We start from the raw sequence: 20,354 nt of genomic DNA, 5'->3' as shown, positions 1-20,354 counted from the left end.
GGCTGGGAATCAGACTCCCGTTGCACAGCAGTGTGATCCAGTCCTGGTTTCACTAGGAGTTTAATAATCAGACATCAGGAATTTCCGCGATCGCCCCTCATTAATATACAAATATGCAAATTCAGAAGACCATGTCCCCCTCTTTTCCGCGATCGCGCCTCATTAATACACAGATATGTAAATTCAGAAGACCACGCCCCTCTATTCCGCGGTTTCTCCTTATTATAACACAAATATGCAAATTTAGAAGACCACGCCCCCTCTATTCCGCGGTTCTCCTTATTATAACACAAATATGCAAATTTAGAAGACCACGCCCCCTCTATTCCGCGGTTCTCCTTATTATAACACAAATATGCAAATTTAGAAGACCACGCCCCCCTCTATTCCGCGGTTTCTCCTCCAGCGAGAGAGGAGAAAGAAGAATAACAAAGATGGCGACGGGAACGCAAGGCGAAGACAGCGCTTCGGAGGACCGAATGGAAACCGAGTCAGAGCCCTCAGCCGGCGGCGAGAGGGGGAACAACGACCCCGGGCCAGCCACCTCGTCGAACGGCAGCGGCGGCGAGGAGGAGGACGGGGAGCCGAGAGAGAGAAGAGGCTGCGACGTGACGGTGGTGTCTCGTCACCCGCTCCAAAGTAGCGGGGAGATGGGCGGCGAGAGTCGGGGATGCGCCGCGGCCTTGGGCATTGTCGTGCAGCAGCAGGGCGGGCTCGGGGAGCGCAGCAGCGGCGGTCGAGAGCAGGAGGTGTCGGTGGAAATCGGAGAGACTTACCTTTGCAAGCGGGCGGACAACACCTGGCGTGAGTAACACACCGTAATCAAACCAAAATATCCTTCGCAAATATAGAAATATAACATACTACATGTATTTATTTATTTATTTATTTATTTATTTATAGACCTTTTTTTTTTAATCTAGTGTTGATTTAAAGTTATTTTTTTTTTCCCCCTCAAACCACGAATTCAAATCCATACCAAAATCAATGTTTACAGTGCAGACCGTTGCATTACTGCCGTGTGTCCACAGGTGGCGCTGTCTACCCGTTTTGTAATTGGGTCATCGTTTTAAGATTTTTCTAGAAAAAAAAATAAAAATCCACCTGGGGCTGTTCTGGCACGCTGAGTTCAGAAACGCTAATCCTTTTTTTTTTTTATTTGTTTATTTATTTTATTTCCCCCATCGAGCTGTGACCTTGGGGAAAAAAAAATCAATCTAAGCTGAAAAAATTACCCTGGTGCTCAGCTTAGACGCTTCAGTCTCTTAGGGTTTTCCAGAAAAAGAAAATATCTACCTCATCCAGGGCGATTTACAATTGTTACAAGATATCACATTATACATTATACAGACATCACATTATTTTTACATACAATTACCCATTTATACAGTTGGGTTTTTACTGGAGCAATCTAGGTAAAGTACCTTGCTCAAGGGTACAGCAGCAGTGTCCCCCCCCACCTGGGATTGAACCCACGACCCTCCGATCAAGAGTCCAGAGCCCTGACCACTACTCCACACTGCTGCCCTGGAGGCTGTGTGGTCCAGTGGTTAAAGAAAGGGTCTTGTAACCAGGAGGTCCGCGGTTCAAATCCCACCTCAGCCACTGACTCATTGTGTGACCCTGAGCAAGTCACTTCACCTCCTTGTGCTCCGTCTTTCGGGTGAGACGTAGTTGTAAGTGACTCTGCAGCTGATGCATAGTTCACACACCCTAGTCTCTGTAAGTCGCCTTGGATAAAGGCGTCTGCTAAATAAACTAACTAACTGTAGGGTGCATCCTGCACTCCACGCTGAGCGCCTTTATCAGCTGTGCCACTCGGAGTCTTGTTTATATTCCTGTTATTTTTTCCTGATTTTGTTCTTTTTTTTTCAGACTCTGCTGAGCTGATCCAGTCCAGATTGAATGAACAGGAAGGGAGAGAGGAGTTCTACGTACACTATGTTGGCTGTAAGATCTATTTTTAATTTTAAGTGCTGTATAACCGAGGCTTCTGATTTTTTTGACTTTTCTACTCTCCTTAAGAATTCAATTGATCCCTGTTGAGACAATTCGTGTCTCTCAATCACAGCTGAGAAACCCGTTCATAGTACAAATTGATTTAAGTTATAGGTTTGTTTTCTGTGAAACTAAATTGACCAAGCTTTCATTTGCTTTTATTTTTAGTTTATAGCTTAAATAAAAATGATCTGGTTTGCATGTTCTCCTTGTAAATGAAAAATTCAGACTTGGGAATCAGACTCCCGTTGCACAGCGGTGTGATCCAGTCCTGGTTTCACTAGGAGTTTAATAATCAGACACACCTGAGCTTGTTACCTAGACACAATGGGGGCTGATCAAGCTGGTAGTAAAACCTGGAATGGGTGACACTGCTGTGCAATAGGAGTCTGATTCCCATCCCTATAATAATAATGCTGGTTATCATCACGGGGATGGGAATCAGACTCCCGCTGCACAGCAGTGTGATCCAGTCCTGGTTTCACTAGGAGATTAATAATCAGACACACCTGAGCTTGTTAGCTAGACACACTGGAGGCTGATCAAGCTGGTAGCAAAACCTGGAATGGATCACACTGCTGTGCAACAGGAGTCTGATTCCCATCCCTGTGTAGACACAGTATATATGATAGTTATTAGTTTGCTAGTTTTGTTTAATTTGGTTTTAGTTCCTGTCTGTTTCTCCCCACCCTCTGTCGCCCTCTGGTGGTGGCTCCCACAGTTAACAGGCGCCTGGATGAATGGGTTGACAAGAACAGACTGGCTCTCACGAAGACACTGAAGGATGCGGTACAGAAAAACACAGACCAGTACATGAGTGAGCTGTCCGAGCAGCCGGAGAGAAAAATCACACGCAACCAGAAACGCAAACACGACGAGATCAACCATGTGCAGAAGGTGAGGGGGATTGAGAACGGGGATGGGAATCAGACTCCTATTGCACAGCAGTGTCACCCAGTCCAGGTTTTACTACCAGCCCCCAGTGTGTCTAGCTAACAAGCTCAGGTGTGTCTGATTATTAAACTCCTAGTGAAACCAGGGAATGGATCTGTCCCCACAGCCTTTTAGTGTTGGAATGTTATTTAGTAATTGTAATTCAGCCTTTATGATTAAGACTCCCGTTGCACAGCAGTGTGATCCAGTCCTGGTTTCACTAGGAGTTTAATAATCAGACACACCTGAGCTTGTTACCTAGACACACTGGGGGCTGATCAAGCTGGTAGTAAAACCTGGACTGGGTGAAATAGGAGTCCTGTTTCCATGCTTGTGTATATTCAAGTTAACATGATCCTAATTTGTGTGTTTTTATTTATTTATTTATTTATTTTTGTTTTTCAGACGTACGCAGAGATGGATCCGACAACAGCAGCACTGGAGAAAGAACACGAAGCGGTGAGTGGAGGAGTCTGCAGCAGTTAATGGGGAAACTGGGACATGCAATATTACAGTGAAACCGTAATGATACCTATAGAGTAGGAAGCAAGCGTGTGTGTATGTAAATTGTAAATTCAATGGCAAACGTTTCCACTAGAAGCCTTTCTCAGCATCTTCAGTGTAAATTCAAGGGCAAACGTTTCCACTAGAAGCCTTTCTCAGCATCTTCAGTGTAAATTCAATGGCAAACGTTTCCACTAGAAGCCTTTCTCAGCGTCTTCAGTGTAAATTCAGTGACAAACGTTTCCACTAGAAGTCTTTCTCAGCGTCTTCAGTGTAAATTCAATGGCAAACGTTTCCACTAGAAGCCTTTCTCAGCATCTTCAGTGTAAATTCAATGGCAAACGTTTCCACTAGAAGCCTTTCTCAGCGTCTTCAGTGTAAATTCAGTGACAAACGTTTCCACTAGAAGTCTTTCTCAGCGTCTTCAGTGTAAATTCAACGGCAAACGTTTCCACTAGAAGTCTTTCTCAGCGTCTTCACGCGCCTTGCTGTGTGCTTGTCTGTCTGTCTGTCTGTCTGTCTCCGCTGCAGATCACCAAGGTGAAGTACGTCGACAAGATTCAGATTGGGAACTTCGAGATCGACGCCTGGTACTTCTCTCCTTTCCCCGAAGACTACGGCAAGCAGCCCAAGCTGTGGATCTGCGAGTACTGCCTCAAATACATGAAGTACGAGAAGACCTTCAGATTCCATCTGGTGAGTCCCAGTTCACAAACACACAAAGAAACGTAATAAACGACAAATGTTTCCACTAGAAGTCTCTCTCAGCGTCTTCAGTGTAAATTCAATGGCAAACGTTTCCACTAGAAGTCTTTCTCAGGGTCTTCAGTGTACATTCAATGGCAAATGTTTCCACTAGAAGTCTTTCTCAGCGTCTTCAGTGTAAATTCAACGGCAAACGTTTCCACTAGAAGTCTTTCTCGGTGTGAATTCAATGACAAACGTCTTTCTCAGTGTAGTGAGTGTTTTAACAGTTGTAGGAAAAGCAGCGATCGTCACAAACCCAAGCAGCTGTTTCTTAATTCACTCTGAACGGGTGAAATCAGCCCGATCGACACCAGCCACCCCCGTCTGATCTTCGGCCCCTGATTTCTGTGGAGAGCGCTGTCCGATTGATTGATGGGTTCTCTCTCTCTCTCTCTCTCTCTTCTCCTCTCTCTTTTCTTCTCTCTCTCTCCAGAGTCGGTGCCAGTGGAGACAGCCTCCTGGCAAGGAGATTTACAGGAAAAGCAACATCTCTGTGTACGAAGTGGACGGGAGGGATCACAAGGTAATTTCCATCCCATCCCCCTCGCTCCCCCAAAATCTGTAAACTTCAACTTAGAACCGGCCAAGCCTTCATTTTTCATTTGCAAGCAGAACGTAGAAACAAACGAGATCGCAGCATGTCAATGAGCGACTCTTCTGTAGCGGAGCCATAATGAAAAATTATTTTCTGCTTGTCGCACTTTATCGTAACACGATCAGATCGACGCACGTGCTCTCAACACGATCAGAGGGAGACGCTTCAAAACCTGCAGTCTTCCACCCTTTATGTGCAGAGCTGCGGGCTTGTGAGTTTCTAGCCTTGTGTGCTGTTTTTTTTTGTTCCAGATCTATTGTCAGAACCTGTGTCTGCTGGCCAAGCTGTTTCTGGATCACAAGACTTTGTACTTTGATGTCGAACCTTTCGTCTTCTACATCTTGACAGAAGTGGACCGGCAAGGCGCTCATATCGTCGGGTACTTCTCCAAGGTACAGTCAGTCTGTCTGTGTGTGCGCCTGCCTCTCTGTCTGTCAGTGTGTGTGTGTGTGTGTGTGTCTCTCTGTGTGTGTGCCTGTCTGTGTGTGCGCCTGCCTCTCTGTCTGTCAGTGTGTGTGTCTCTCTGTCTGTGTCAGTGTGCCTGTCTGTCTGTGTGTGTGTGTGCCTGTCTGTGTGTGCGCCTGCCTCTCTGTCTGTCAGTGTGTGTGTGTGTGTGTCTCTCTGTCTGTGTCAGTGTGCCTGTCTGTTTGTGTCTGTCTGTCTGTCTGTGTGTGTGCCTGTCTGTGTGTGCGCCTGCCTCTCTGTCTGTCAGTGTGTGTGTCTCTCTGTCTGTGTCAGTGTGCCTGTCTGTCTCTGTGTGTGTGTGCCTGTCTGTGTGTGCGCCTGCCTCTCTGTCTGTCAGTGTGTGTGTGTGTGTGTGTCTCTCTGTCTGTGTCAGTGTGCCTGTCTGTTTGTGTCTGTCTGTCTGTCTGTGTGTGTGCCTGTCTGTGTGTGCGCCTGCCTCTCTGTCTGTCAGTGTGTGTGTCTCTCTGTCTGTGTCAGTGTGCCTGTCTGTCTCTGTGTGTGTGTGCCTGTCTGTGTGTGCGCCTGCCTCTCTGTCTGTCAGTGTGTGTGTGTGTGTGTCTCTCTGTCTGTGTCAGTGTGCCTGTCTGTTTGTGTCTGTCTGTCTGTCTGTGTGTGTGCCTGTCTGTGTGTGCGCCTGCCTCTCTGTCTGTCAGTGTGTGTGTCTCTCTGTCTGTGTCAGTGTGCCTGTCTGTCTCTGTGTGTGTGTGCCTGTCTGTGTGTGCGCCTGCCTCTCTGTCTGTCAGTGTGTGTGTGTGTGTGTCTCTCTGTCTGTGTCAGTGTGCCTGTCTGTTTGTGTCTGTCTGTCTGTCTGTGTGTGTGCCTGTCTGTGTGTGCGCCTGCCTCTCTGTCTGTCAGTGTGTGTGTCTCTCTGTCTGTGTCAGTGTGCCTGTCTGTCTCTGTGTGTGTGTGCCTGTCTGTGTGTGCGCCTGCCTCTCTGTCTGTCAGTGTGTGTGTGTGTGTGTGTGTCTCTCTGTCTGTGTCAGTGTGCCTGTCTGTTTGTGTCTGTCTGTCTGTCTGTGTGTGTGCCTGTCTGTGTGTGCGCCTGCCTCTCTGTCTGTCAGTGTGTGTGTCTCTCTGTCTGTGTCAGTGTGCCTGTCTGTCTCTGTGTGTGTGTGCCTGTCTGTGTGTGCGCCTGCCTCTCTGTCTGTCAGTGTGTGTGTGTGTGTGTCTCTCTGTCTGTGTCAGTGTGCCTGTCTGTTTGTGTCTGTCTGTCTGTCTGTGTGTGTGCCTGTCTGTGTGTGCGCCTGCCTCTCTGTCTGTCAGTGTGTGTGTCTCTCTGTCTGTGTCAGTGTGCCTGTCTGTCTCTGTGTGTGTGTGCCTGTCTGTGTGTGCGCCTGCCTCTCTGTCTGTCAGTGTGTGTGTGTGTGTGTCTCTCTGTCTGTGTCAGTGTGCCTGTCTGTTTGTGTCTGTCTGTCTGTCTGTGTGTGTGCCTGTCTGTGTGTGCGCCTGCCTCTCTGTCTGTCAGTGTGTGTGTCTCTCTGTCTGTGTCAGTGTGCCTGTCTGTCTCTGTGTGTGTGTGCCTGTCTGTGTGTGCGCCTGCCTCTCTGTCTGTCAGTGTGTGTGTGTGTGTGTCTCTCTGTCTGTGTCAGTGTGCCTGTCTGTTTGTGTCTGTCTGTCTGTCTGTGTGTGTGCCTGTCTGTGTGTGCGCCTGCCTCTCTGTCTGTCAGTGTGTGTGTCTCTCTGTCTGTGTCAGTGTGCCTGTCTGTCTCTGTGTGTGTGTGCCTGTCTGTGTGTGCGCCTGCCTCTCTGTCTGTCAGTGTGTGTGTGTGTGTGTCTCTCTGTCTGTGTCAGTGTGCCTGTCTGTTTGTGTCTGTCTGTCTGTCTGTGTGTGTGCCTGTCTGTGTGTGCGCCTGCCTCTCTGTCTGTCAGTGTGTGTGTGTGCGTGTCTCTCTGTCTGTGTCAGTGTGCCTGTCTGTTTGTGTCTGTCTGTCTGTCTGTGTCAGTGTGCCTGTCTGTCTCTGTGTCTGTGTGCCTGTCTGTGTCTGTGTGCCTGTCTGTCTGTGTGTCTGTGTCAGTGTGCCTGTCTGTTTGTGTCTGTCAGTCTGTGTCAGTGTGCCTGTCTGTTTCTCTGTCTGTGTGCCTCTGTGTGTGTGTGTCTGTCTGTGTCAGTGTGCCTGTCTATTTGTGTCTGTCTGTGTCTCTGTGTGTGTGCCTGTCTGTGTGTCTCTGTCAGTGTGCCTCTGTGTGTCAGTGTGCCTGTCTGTGTCAGTGTGCCTGTCTGTTTGTGTCTGTCTGTCTCTCTGTGTCAGTGTGCCTGTCTGTCTCTCTGTGTCAGTGTGCCTGTCTGTCTCTCTGTGTCAGTGTGCCTGTCTGTCTCTCTGTGTCAGTGTGCCTGTCTGTCTCTCTGTGTCAGTGTGCCTGTCTGTCTCTCTGTGTCAGTGTGTCTGTGTGCCTCTGTGTGTCAGTGTGCCTGTCTGTGTCAGTGTGCCTGTCTGTTTGTGTCTGTCTGTATCTCTGTGTCTGTGTGCCTGTCTGTGTCTGTGTGTCTCTGTCTGTGTGTTTCTGTCTGTGTCAGTGTGCCTGTCTGTGTCTCTCTGTGTGTGTGCCTGTCTGTGTGTCTCTGTCTGTGTCTGTGTGCCTCTGTGTGTGTGTGTGTGTGTGTGTGTGTGTGTGTCAGTGTGTCTGTCTGTGTGTGTGCGCCTGCCTCTCTGTCTGTGCTTCTCGAGCAGCAGGTCAACCGAATTCAGGGTAAAAGCGAAGTTGCAGGACCGCTTTCCAGTCCTGTTCAAGTTGTGTCTGCAAAAATAAACCTCGGTATGCAGCGATTTAAAAAAAAAAAAAAAAAAAAAAAAAATGGTGCCTTTCGAAACACCATGGTACTTTGAATAATTTCTCCCATGAATACGCGCTGCAGCTGTTTTTAACAATTTAATGGCTCAGAGTTTGTATTTGCAGCTTTGGTAACAGCTGTGTGTGATCGGGGCAAAACGCTTCTTTGTTTGCTTGAATCCCCCCCTCCAGGAAAAAGAATCTCCAGATAGTAACAACGTCGCCTGCATTCTCACCCTGCCCCCCTACCAGAGGCGAGGTTATGGAAAATTCCTCATTGCTTTCAGTGAGTATGGAATGAACCATACCGGGACATTTGGGGGGAGGAGGGGGTTTGTAGAAACTTTCAAACATTATTTAAGATTATTGTGCTCATCTTTTACCTGGTAATAGATAATTGAAAATGTATTTTGTCCTTTACCCAGGGATGGAAATAAGACTCCTGTTGCACAGCAGTGTGATCCATTCCTGGTTTCACAAGGAGTTTAATAATCAGACACACCTGAGCTTGTTAGCTAGACACACTGGGGGCTGATCAAGCTGGTAGTAAAACCTGGAATGGATCACACTGCTGTGCAATAGGAGTCTGATTCTCATCCCTGAGGGGGTACTACCACTGTCTAACCCCCGTCTCCCCTTCAGGCTATGAGCTGTCGAAGCTGGAGAGCGCAGTGGGGTCCCCCGAGAAGCCCCTGTCTGATCTGGGCAAGCTCAGCTACCGCAGCTACTGGTCCTGGGTGCTGCTGGAGATCCTGCGAGATTTCCGGGGAACGCTGTCCATCCGGGACCTCAGGTAGCGGAACGAGGCTCTGTCGGGGCAAAACACAGATTTAATAAACTAAGGGAAAAGGCACTGGAGCCCAAACGCTGGTCTGCTTGACTCAGTTTAGTTTCAGTAACGCTGATGAAGGCACTGGAGCCCAAACGCTGGTCTGCTTGACTCAGTTTAGTTTCAATAACGCTGATGAAGGCACTAGAGCCCAAACGCTGGTCTGCTTGACTCAGTTTAGTTTCAATAACACTGATGAAGGCACTAGAGCCCAAACGCTGGTCTGCTTGACTCAGTTTAGTTTCAGTAACGCTGATGAAGGCACTAGAGCCCAAACGCTGGTCTGCTTGACTCAGTTTAGTTTCAGTAACGCTGATGAAGGCACTAGAGCCCAAACGCTGGTCTGCTTGACTCAGTTTAGTTTCAGTAACGCTGATGAAGGCACTAGAGCCCAGACGCTGGTGTGCTTGACTCAGTTTAGTTTCAATAACGCTGATGAAGGCACTAGAGCCCAAACGCTGGTCTGCTTGACTCAGTTTAGTTTCAATAACGCTGATGAAGGCACTAGAGCCCAAACGCTGGTCTGCTTGACTCAGTTTAGTTTCAATAACGCTGATGAAGGCACTAGAGCCCAAACGTTGGTCTGCTTGACTCAGTTTAGTTTCAATAACGCTGATGAAGGCACTAGAGCCCAAACGTTGGTCTGCTTGACTCAGTTTAGTTTCAGTAACGCTGATGAAGACGCTGGAGCCCAAACGCTGGTCTGCTTGACTCAGTTTAGTTTCAGTAACGCTGATGAAGGCACTAGAGCCCCAAACGCTGGTCTGCTTGACTCAGTTTAGTTTCGTGTTGTGTGAGAGATTTTGGAAGTGTGTATTTCATTGTTCGTTTGATCAATCAAGTACGCATGTAGATAAACTATTTGCAGGGCTGGGAATCGGACTCCCGCTGCACAGCAGTGTGATCCAGTCCTGGTTTCACTAGGAGTTTAATAATCGGACACACCTGAGCTTGTTACCTAGGCACACTGGGGGCTGATCAAGCTGGTAGTAAAACCTGGAATGGGTGACACTGCTGTGCAATAGGAGTCCGATTCCCATCCCTGATTTTGTCTGTGTTCCTTTTCTCAGTCAGATGACCAGTATCACTCAGAATGACATCATCAGCACTCTACAGTCTCTGAACATGGTGAAGTATTGGAAGGGGCAGCATGTGATCTGTGTGACCCCCAAACTAGTGGAAGAACATCTGAAGAGCGCTCAGTACAAGAAGCCCCCCATCACAGGTAACTACCCCCCCCCCCCCCCTTCGATCCTCCACCCTAACCCAGTACCCCAGCAGCCTGGTTTTTCAAAACTTGTATCCTGTATCAAAGTGATTTTGCGATCAAGATTATTTTTAATCTGGATTGTTTTGAGAAGTTTTTTTAAATTGTAAAAGTAATCTTTGATCATAAAATATATAGGATTACAAAATCCAGATCACTATTATCCAGATTACGTTTTTTGAAAAAGCGCCCCCTGGGGGGCATCTGTGTGACCCCCAAACTAGTAGATGACCACAAAAAAACACTTTTTAAAATATATATTTTTTATTTAATAAAGTTAGAGGGTTCATCCGTGGTGTGCAGGGCGTTTCTTAATGCCAGGGATGGGAATCAGACTCTTATTGCACAGCAGTGTCGCCCAGTCCAGGTTTTACTACCAGCTTGATCAGCCCCCAGTGTGTCTAGATAACAAGCTCAGGTGTGTCTGATTATTAAACTCCTAGTGAAACCAGAACTGGATCACACTGCTGTGCAGTGGGAGTCTTGTTTCGATCCCTCCCTTTAAAGGAGCGCTGACCATCTTTAAAATCCATTCTCTCACCTCTTATTAGCTTTATTAACAGGATCACTGGCCCCTCCCTTTAAAGGAGCGCTGACCATCTTTAAAATCCATTCTCTCACCTCTTATTAGCTTTATTAACATGATCACCGGCCCCTCCCTTTAAAGGAGCGCTGACCGTCTTTAAAATCCATTCTCTCACCTCTTATTAGCTTTATTAACATGATCACCGGCCCCTCCCTTTAAAGGAGTGCTGACCATCTTTAAAATCCATTCTCTCACCTCTTATTAGCTTTATTAACATGATCACCGGCCCCTCCCTTTAAAGGAGCGCTGACCATCTTTAAAATCCATTCTCTCACCTCTTATTAGCTTTATTAACAGGATCACTGACCCCTCCCTTTAAAGGAGCGCTGACCGTCTTTAAAATCCATTCTCTCACCTCTTATTAGCTTTATTAACAGGATCACCGGCCCCTCCCTTTTAAAGGAGCGCTGACCATCTTTAAAATCCATTCTCTCACCTCTTATTAGCTTTATTAACATGATCACCGGCCCCTCCCTTTAAAGGAGCGCTGACCATCATTTAACACATTAACTTCTAACTTGATTGATTGATTTTCATTAAATTATTATTTTTTTTCTAGTGGATTCAATCTGCCTGAAATGGGCTCCACCAAAACACAAACAAGCAAAATTCTCCAAGAAATAAAACGAGCAAGAAACGAATAAATACAATCCAACGGATGAGTGAAGACTTTCTTTTGCATTCTGAACAGAGTGGAGGAAGACATCCCAGGACAGTAGAGGTCACTAGAGGGCACTGTGAGGCCACAGGAGAGAGAGAGAGAGAGAGAGAGAGATTTGGGTTACTGTAGCACAGACTCTGTCTCTTGCACGCTAGCAGAGCTGCGCAAACCATTTATCCAGACAGAAATCAAGTTCTGACGATCAGACAAGGGCGGCTGGAGTCGATCGGGCTGATTTCACACGTTCGGAGTGAATTCAGAAACAGCTGCTCGGGTTTGTGACGATCGCTGCTTTTTCTTCAGACTCTGCGGAGAACAGCGACCCACACAAACCCAAGCAGCTGTTTCTTAGTCCTCTCTGAACGGGTGAAATCGGCCCGATCGACACCAGCCGCCCTCGTCTGATTATCAGCACCTGATTTCTGCGGAGAGATCCGTCCGGACGGTCCAGGAACCGGTTCGCGTGGCTGGTGGACATCCTACATCATAAACGTCTTATGGAACTGGCCGTTGTTCTCCAGTGACGTTTTCCAAAGTGGTTGCTCGTGTCCCAGTTGCTGTGGGCAAAGCCATCGATGACAGACACCAAGAAGTTAAACTAGCTACATTGCAACTTTTTTTCTGGTGTCTCTTTACAAGGTTACGATTAATTAAAAGCAAAAATACATTAACAAATACAATTATATTTCACGCGAGGCAGTTCTGTGCAAGCGGGATGCTGTTGGCCTTGTGCAGGATCGTTGTATTCATTAGCCAGCTGTGTCTAGAATGCTTTTTGCCTTTAGTGGTTTTCGCGTTCTTGTTACTAGATAATGGCAGGAAACCTGTACATATTTGTGTTTTTTTTTCAACTGTTCTTTTTACATTGCTTGTGTGTGTGGTGTTTTTTTCTTCTTTTTTTCAATTAAAATGTAAGCTTTTGAGTTTTGCCTCTACCACCTTTATTGCAGAAATTCCACCTTGCTCAGTCTTGCTGTGTTCCAAAGCTGATAAAACACACACACTTGAATAGGCAAATGATTCATTTAATGTTTTAAAAACAGTGTTTATAATCGAGACAATGGTATGGAAATGACCTTGCTTACAAAGTAGATAATCAGCCAATAAATTTGACAAAACAAGCATTAGAAACACAGAAGTTTTGAGAGAACCGCCAATGAGTGCAGTTTGATTTATCAGGATTTTCAAAACCAGTATTAAAAACACAGATCACACACCTGCCTGTTTTGCTGAATTCAGAACCCGCTTCTGCAACTGTGTGCCATTTAATAAAATGTGTTTTTAATGTCCAGTCACACCTACAACATAACTAGGGCTTGTGATTTTTTTTGTATTTTTCTCAGATTTTTCTCCTCTCCTTTAAAGTATTGAATTGATCCCTGTTGAGCCAATTCGTGTCTCTCAAGCACAGCTGAGAAATGCGTCCACAGTACAATTGATTACAGGTTTTTTTTAAAAATCTGAAACAGAAAGAAACACACTCAACATGATTAGAGAGAGACACCAGAGATTTAGAAGCATGTTATGAGAGACACCCGACACATCACAGATAAATTCATATAAAACTGAGGTGGCGAGGCGAATATTATTCAACAGGTTTCATTCAACGTTGGGAAGCAACATTAGTTCAATTGTCTCTTAACAAACGCGGTCTCAGTTTCTCAATTTCACTCCACTGGTCTTGTATTACTCTTTATAGCTGTATTTCCATCCCTGTTTTTTTATAACGCTAACAAAGTCAATACAGCCAGTGCCAGCGGACTCAAGGTGCTGGGTTTGAAAGAGAAAGCCTTGGAGTTTGATGGTTTTATTTGAGAGAACACAGTCCCGGAGATCAGACTGGACTGGGAGTTCTGACTGCTGCTGGCGAGGCTGGTGCCCGACCCGAAAGTGGTTTGGACGGGCAGCCCCAGGGTCTCCTGGATCCAGGGCAGGAAGGAAGTGACGCGCGCGTACACCCCCGGTCGATTGGGCAGGGCGCAGCCTTCCCCCCAACTCACAATCCCGGCCAGGATCCACGAACCGTCTGGACTGGAGCACACCAAGGGACCCCCAGAGTCGCCCTGAGAGACAGAGAGAGAGAGGAGGGGTCAGAGAGGAGAGGAGTGATACAGAGAGGGGAGGGGTTAGAGAGGAGTGAGATACAGAGAGAGAGGAGGGGTTAGAGAGGAGTGGGGAGACACCCGACACAGAAACATATTATAAGAGACACACCGTTGATTACATTTATATAAAACTGAGGTACAGGGAGGAGGGAGGGTCTGTCATACAAAGAGTGCAAGAGAACGAAACACGCCCTCAACGCGATTCGAGGGAAGACACCCTCCTCACCTGACAGGAGTCCTTGCTCCCCTCCTGGTACCCCGCGCAGATCATGTCTGGTAGGATGATGGGCACGCTCTTGCTGATGGGGGTGCCGATGTGGTACATGATGTCACAGGACCCGCTGCCCACCAGCGGGACCATGACCTGCTGCAGAGTGCGCGGGCCTGACAGGGGCACTGCAGAGAGAGAGAGAGAGAATTTTACATACTAGAGAGTTTATATAGATATACAGATATACTGTGACCAAGCCCTCAGCTCAGGCTACGTTGCTCCCTTTAAAACAGTGACCCAGAACCGAGTTTTCTAAATTTAACCAGGCTGGGCAAAAGCCCTTGGCTGGTTTTCCTCTATCTTCTACACTCAGCGCTCCCCTCTTACCAGCCCCCTGATGGTCCTCTCAATGGAGCTTCAAGATCCCTTTTCATTTTCATGTGGCTGGTCCGTCTTGGCACCTCGTTTGAGACCAGCCACGTTCTCACGCGTATTTTGGCAGGTTGGGGGTTAACCAAAACACACTTAATTTACAGGCAAGGTCACTCTAGAAATCAGAGCTGAAAGGATGTGTTGCAGTAAAAAATTCCTCTTTTAAAAGGAACACGACGAAATGGCTCAAATATGCACAAGGACACAGAAACGATGGCACAATGGTCAAAGGTGCTTCGGACTTCTGATAGAGGGACGACGACACTCGTGCCTTCTGCCAGCCCTGTTGTCAACTCAACGCTTGTCTTCTTTCTATTCCTGAAGGATATTATCTTCAGGTATTGCTCGTCCTTGTTAGACAGCTTTTTTTGGCTCTTCCTGTCCTGGGTTTGTCAATTACAGGTGATGTTTCTCTGTGCTTGTTGATTGTGCTTCGGATACAACGCCTTGAAAATCGAGCGATGCCAGCTATTTCACTCACGCACGCACGCACGCACGCACACTCAGTCTCTCACCTCCCTCCTTGATGTTACCCCAGCCAGTCACCCAGCACTCCTGTCCCGCTGTGAAGGGGGTGGAGGGGGTGGGCAGGCACACTGGGAGGATGGTTTCGGAGAGGGGGGCGGGCTGCTCCAGCTGTAACAGGGCAGCATCGCCTCCCTGCTCAGCGGACTTGAACCCGGGTCTCACAACAATGCGCAGCAACCTCATGTCCACACCCTGCTGCTGGCTCAGAGACAGGGCCCCCAGACGCACTGTGAAGAGATTCACATTGCTGGAACTGGAGGGGGGAGAGAGGGGAGAGGTATATTACAGATAGATCGATAATGTTGTGCAGATAGATATAGATAGAGACAGACAGACAAACAGATGCCCACAGACACACAGACACAGACACACACTGAGACACACACACAGACTCACTCACACACAGACACACACTGAGACACACACAGACTCACACACACTGAGACACACACACACCCACACAAGCACACACACACACACACACTGAGACACACGCTGAGACACACACACACACAGACACAGAAACACACACAGACAGACTCACACACACTGAGACACACACACACACTGAGACACACACAAACACAGACTCTCACACACTGAGACACAGACACACACACACACACACTGAGACACACACAGACACAGACTCTCACACACTGAGACACACACACACTCTCTCTCTCTCTCTCACCTCTGGAAGCAGTGTGCTGCGCTGAGAACCCAGTTCTTGTTGATCAGTGATCCCCCGCAGATGGGAAAGCCCTGTTTCATGATGCTGACCTGCCAGGGCCACGCCCCTTTCTGCGCATCACTTCCCCCCACGATACGACTCGCTCCCACTGTTCTCCGGCCACAGGCTGAAAAGAGAGAGGGGGAGGAGAGAAGACTTTTCTTTTTAGAACATAAGAAGAACATAAGAAAGTTTACAAACGAGAGGAGGCCCCATTCGGCCCATCTTGCTCGTTTGGTTGTTAGTAGCTTATTGATCCCAGAATCTCATCAAGCAGCTTCTTGAAGGATCCCAGGGTGTCAGCTTCAACAACATTACTGGGGAGTTGTCTCAGTTCTGTATATAAATGCAAACTGTGATACACAGCGAGAAAGACAGACAGACAGACAGACTCGGATTCTGATGATCTCAAAAACTGGTGCTAAACAAGAACCAAGGAAGCGTTCTCTGGATGCATGCTGTGTGTGTGTCATTCTGTCAGCGTGTGTGTGTGTGTGTGTGTGTGTGTGTATCTGTATCATTGTGTTTGAGTGCGTCTGTGTGTGTCAGTGTCAGTCTGTTTGTTCCAAAATTCCTCAAAACGATTCTCGTACGAGGAGGTGGAGAGGGTGGCATTCTGGGAAACCAAGGCTGCAGGACATTCAGTGAGAGCAACTGAATGCTCGCTCGCTCGCTCTCTCTCTCTCTCTCTCTCTCTCTCTCTCTCTCTCTCTCTCTCTCTCTCTCTCTCTCTCTCTCTCTCTCTCTCTCTCTCTCTCTCTCTCTCTCTCTCTCTCTCTCTCTCTCTCTCTCTCTCTCTCTCTCTCTCTCTCTGTGTCAGTGTGTTTGAGGGTCTGAGGGCAACTTTGTCTTTCCTGTAACTTGATCCGAATCCACAATCCACAGCCCCTGGTAATTACAGCCCTGTTCCTCATACTTCTCAATCTCTTTCTTGTCTCTTCCTTGTGATTGTAAGTGTCAGGCAAGCAGCCAGACTAAACAGATCTGAAAGAATGCCGGCTCCTCATTCTTCATGCCTTGTAGGTAGGGTTTGTTTTTGTGATGTTATTGTCTTCCAGTGTTTCTCAATGTGTTTCACTGGAAACGTTTGCCATTGAATTTACACTGAAGACGCTGAGAAAGACTTCTAGTGGAAACGTTTGGCGTTGAATTTACACTGAAGACGCTGAGAAAGACTTCTAGTGGAAACGTTTGCCGTTGAATTTACACTGAAGACGCTGAGAAAGACTTCTAGAGGAAACGTTTGACGTTGAATTTACACTGAAGACACTGAGAAAGACTTCTAGTGGAAACGTTTGCCGTTGAATTTACACTGAAGACGCTGAGAAAGACTTCTAGTGGAAACGTTTGCAATTGAATTTACACTGAAGACGCTGAGAAAGACTTCTAGTGGAAACGTTTGCCATTGAATTTACACTGAAGACGCTGAGAAAGACTTCTAGTGGAAACATCTGTCATTCAGTAAACATTAATACCTTTTATTAACATGATCACTGGCCCCTCCCTTTAAAGGAGTGCTGACCATCTTTAAAATCCATTCTCTCACCTCTTATTAGCTTTATTAACATGATCACCGGCCCCTCCCTTTAAAGGAGCGCTGACCGTCTTTAAAATCCATTCTCTCACCTCTTATTAGCTTTATTAACATGATCACTGGTCCCTCCCTTTAAAGGAGCGCTGACCATCTTTAAAATCCATTCTCTCACCTCTTATTAGTTTCTTCTAGTTAGTTTTTGTCACCCTGTGCAGAGTTTCTGATTGAAGTTCTGGATAAACTACCAATAATATCACAAGATCCACTCAACAAACAGAAAGGAGGAGAAACACACACTTCCAATATCTCCCTCTCACACACACATTCATTTCCAATGGAGCTTTTAGTTCTACTCTGAGTTCATATTTGAGTAAGGTTTAGATTCTGCTTATTCTTTCATTTCCAGGTTTGTGTCTCAAAGCTCTCAAGATGAAAAGTCGTCGTCTTACCAAACGTTTCTGCTTCCCCCAGACATTTCAGAAGACCTTAAAAGAAATAAAGAAAACTTTCATTGTCATCAGTGAATCTGTCCAGTTGATGCAAGACTACAGGCTGTCTGCCTCCTCACTAAACTAACAGAAATTCAACTCTGGACAAAAGTGTTGCATATTTATTTCTTAACAGGCACCCTTATCCAGGGTGACTTACAAATGTTACAAGATATCACATTGTTTTTACATACAATTACATTATTTTCTACACATTATTTTTATATACAATTACCCATTTATACAGCTGGGTTTTTACTGAAGCAATCTAGGTAAAGTACCTTGCTCAAGGATACAGCAGCAGTGTCCCCCCACCTGGGATTGAACCCACAACCCTCTGGTCAAGAGTCCAGAGCCCTAACCACTACTCCACACTGCTGCCCAGCAGCAAAGCATAGGGAAGCTTTGTAAAGTATAGAGAGGTCTGGTAAAGCATAGGGAAGCATTGTAAAGCACAGAGGTGTGGTAAAGCATAGGGAAGCATTGTAAAGCACAGAGAGGTCTGGTAAAGCATAGGGAAGCATTGTAAAGCACAGAGAGTTCTGGTAAAGCATAGGGAAGCATTGTAAAGCACAGAGAGGTCTGGTAAAGCATAGGGAAGCATTGTAAAGCACAGAGAGGTCTGGTAAAGCATAGGGAAGCATTGTAAAGCACAGAGAGGTCTGGTAAAGCATATTCAACAAACTCATAGCAGATCAAATGCGCATTACTTCGCTGTGCACAATTTAAAAGGTTATGAATTCGGTCAAATGTGTTTTGAATTATTACACTGAGTGCGTCTGCGCTTACATTGATAAAGGCGTATTCCCCGGCTATTCGTTCATACAGTATAAAGGCTTACCTATAGCGAAGCAAACGGTTCTGAACAGCGCTCTCATCTTGTCTGAGTCCCTCAATCTCGTCGCTTTGCACTGACCACAACATGTATATATATATATATATATATATATGTGTCTGTCAGACCGACTACACGGTGCAGGCGCATAGGATCATGCAGCTCTGCTTTGCTGTGTGTGTTTAAGAGCTCTGAAGCATCTCAAGTATCGCCTGAAGTATGCAGTGCCAACAGAAAGTATAGGAAGCGCCAACCCCCCCCCCCCCCACACCCCCCCGCCACACACACACACATTAACATACAAGTTATGCAACATTTTTATATTGTGTGTGTGTGTGTGTCTAACCTTTACAAAAGTTTATCACAGTATTTCTGCAATTTCCTCCTCATGCTTTTCCCACTTATACTCTGCATTTACCAGACCTCTCTGTGCTTTACAATGCTTCCCGATGCTTTACCAGACCTCTCTGTGCTTTACAATGCTTCCCTATGCTTTACCAGACCTCTCTGTGCTTTACAATGCTTCCCTATGCTTTACCAGACCTCTCTGTGCTTTACAATGCTTCCCTATGCTTTACCACACCTCTCTGTGCTTTACAATGCTTCCCTATGCTTTACCAGACCTCTCTGTGCTTTACAATGCTTCCCTATGCTTTACCAGACCTCTCTGTGCTTTACAATGCTTCCCTATGCTTTACCAGACCTCTCTGTGCTTTACAATGCTTCCCTATGCTTTACCATACCTCTCTGTGCTTTACAATGCTTCCCTATGCTTTACCACACCTCTCTGTGCTGTACCATGCTTCCCTATGCTTTACCAGACCTCTCTGTGCTTTACAATGCTTCCCTATGCTTTACCATGCTGTCACTGTGCTGTATCACACTGTGCTGTGGTTTTGTAAGGTTTACTCACCACAGCAGAGCCCCAGGATGAGGGTGAGTGTAACTGGGACAACAGAAAACGAATTACAAAATACACTACAAAACAAAGATGCTGCAAATTCTAAAATCGTGTTTTCTGACTTCCTAAAATTCTGCTAGATTCTGCTTATTCTTTCATTTCCAGGTTTGTGTCTCAAAGCTCTCCGTCGTCAAGATGAAACGTCGTCGTCTTACCAAACGTTTCTGCTTCCGCCAGACATTTCAGGAGACCTTAAAAGAAATAAAGAAATCTTTCATTGTCATCAGTGAATCTGTCCAGTTGATGCAAGACTACAGGCTGTCTGCCTCCTCACTAAACTAACAGAAATTCAACTCTGGACAAAAGTGTTGCATCACCACCTAGAATTTTAAGATTGAGATACAATTAAAAAAAACTTTATGAACATAAGATATTTTATTTAACATTGTGTAATCAAAAGAAACCACAACATTATTATTATTCGTTTATTTAGCAGACGCCTTTATCCAAGGCGACTTACAGAGACTAGGGTGTGTGAACTATGCATCAGCTGCAGAGTCACTTACAACTACGTCTCACCCGAAAGACGGAGCACAAGGAGGTGAAGTGACTTGCTCAGGGTCACACAATGAGTCAGTGGCTGAGGTGAGATTTGAACCAGGGACCTCCTGGTTATAAGCCCTTTTCTTTAACCACTGGACCACACAGCCTCCCTATGATCTCAGGGTAAACGTTTGAGAAGGAAAAAAAGTTGTTCCCTGGTGTTTTGCAAAAGCACATGAATCCGCCTGCAGGCAGACAGACCAGATCTGATCTATAGGATCCCCGACAATCGCAATTTTTTTTCCGAGCTCCATCGCCTCAGGGTTGTGTCGTCTTGAAGGCAATCTATTATTAGAACTTCAGGGAAACACATGACCGAGGCTCTTGTTTAGACTGCGCCTCTAGATCTCCTGATCAGCCCCTCCTGCTCTGCGCTGGACTCGCCTGACCTCAGCACCTCGTCACTGGATTTTCCATGGCACCAGCAGCCGAAGCCGGTAAAACCAGAAACTCACTTTTCGTGGGATAAAAAAAAAAAAAAAAGAAAACACAAAAGATCGCAGATTAAGATCAGGAACATTCGTGCACAACGACACAAAACAAAAACAGTGAATTTGATACTTTTTATAAACGAGAGAGAAAAACAGAACAAAGAATGACAGAAAAGCGTGTCATTGTCAGAGAGAGAGG

General features: G+C 46.4%; 2 protein-coding genes across 2 annotated transcripts; one reads left to right on the top strand and one right to left on the bottom strand.

Annotated features, from left to right (window-relative positions):
* Positions 1 to 403: 403 nt before the first annotated feature.
* Positions 404 to 12,277, top strand: kat8 (K(lysine) acetyltransferase 8). The gene is made up of 11 exons (XM_034024200.3): positions 404 to 804; positions 1,876 to 1,950; positions 2,720 to 2,895; positions 3,337 to 3,390; positions 3,967 to 4,131; positions 4,616 to 4,705; positions 5,029 to 5,169; positions 8,204 to 8,297; positions 8,654 to 8,804; positions 9,911 to 10,065; positions 11,253 to 12,277. The coding sequence occupies exons 1-11, from the start codon at positions 435 to 437 to the stop codon at positions 11,315 to 11,317; spliced, it is 1,536 nt and encodes a 511-aa protein (XP_033880091.1). The 5' UTR covers positions 404 to 434; the 3' UTR covers positions 11,318 to 12,277.
* Positions 12,278 to 12,363: 86 nt separating this feature from the next.
* On the bottom strand, positions 12,364 to 18,443 carry LOC117414447 (serine protease 33-like). The gene is made up of 6 exons (XM_059019725.1): positions 18,227 to 18,443; positions 17,347 to 17,382; positions 15,325 to 15,490; positions 14,618 to 14,883; positions 13,686 to 13,855; positions 12,364 to 13,417 (listed from the first exon to the last, which is right to left on the bottom strand). The coding sequence occupies exons 1-6, from the start codon at positions 18,261 to 18,263 to the stop codon at positions 13,076 to 13,078; spliced, it is 1,017 nt and encodes a 338-aa protein (XP_058875708.1). The 5' UTR covers positions 18,264 to 18,443; the 3' UTR covers positions 12,364 to 13,075.
* Positions 18,444 to 20,354: the final 1,911 nt, after the last annotated feature.

The sequence above is a fragment of the Acipenser ruthenus genome, unplaced genomic scaffold (genome assembly GCF_902713425.1).
Source record: "Acipenser ruthenus unplaced genomic scaffold, fAciRut3.2 maternal haplotype, whole genome shotgun sequence".
NCBI classification, from domain to species: domain Eukaryota; kingdom Metazoa; phylum Chordata; class Actinopteri; order Acipenseriformes; family Acipenseridae; genus Acipenser; species Acipenser ruthenus.
This window is presented reverse-complemented; position numbering and strand designations above follow the sequence as displayed.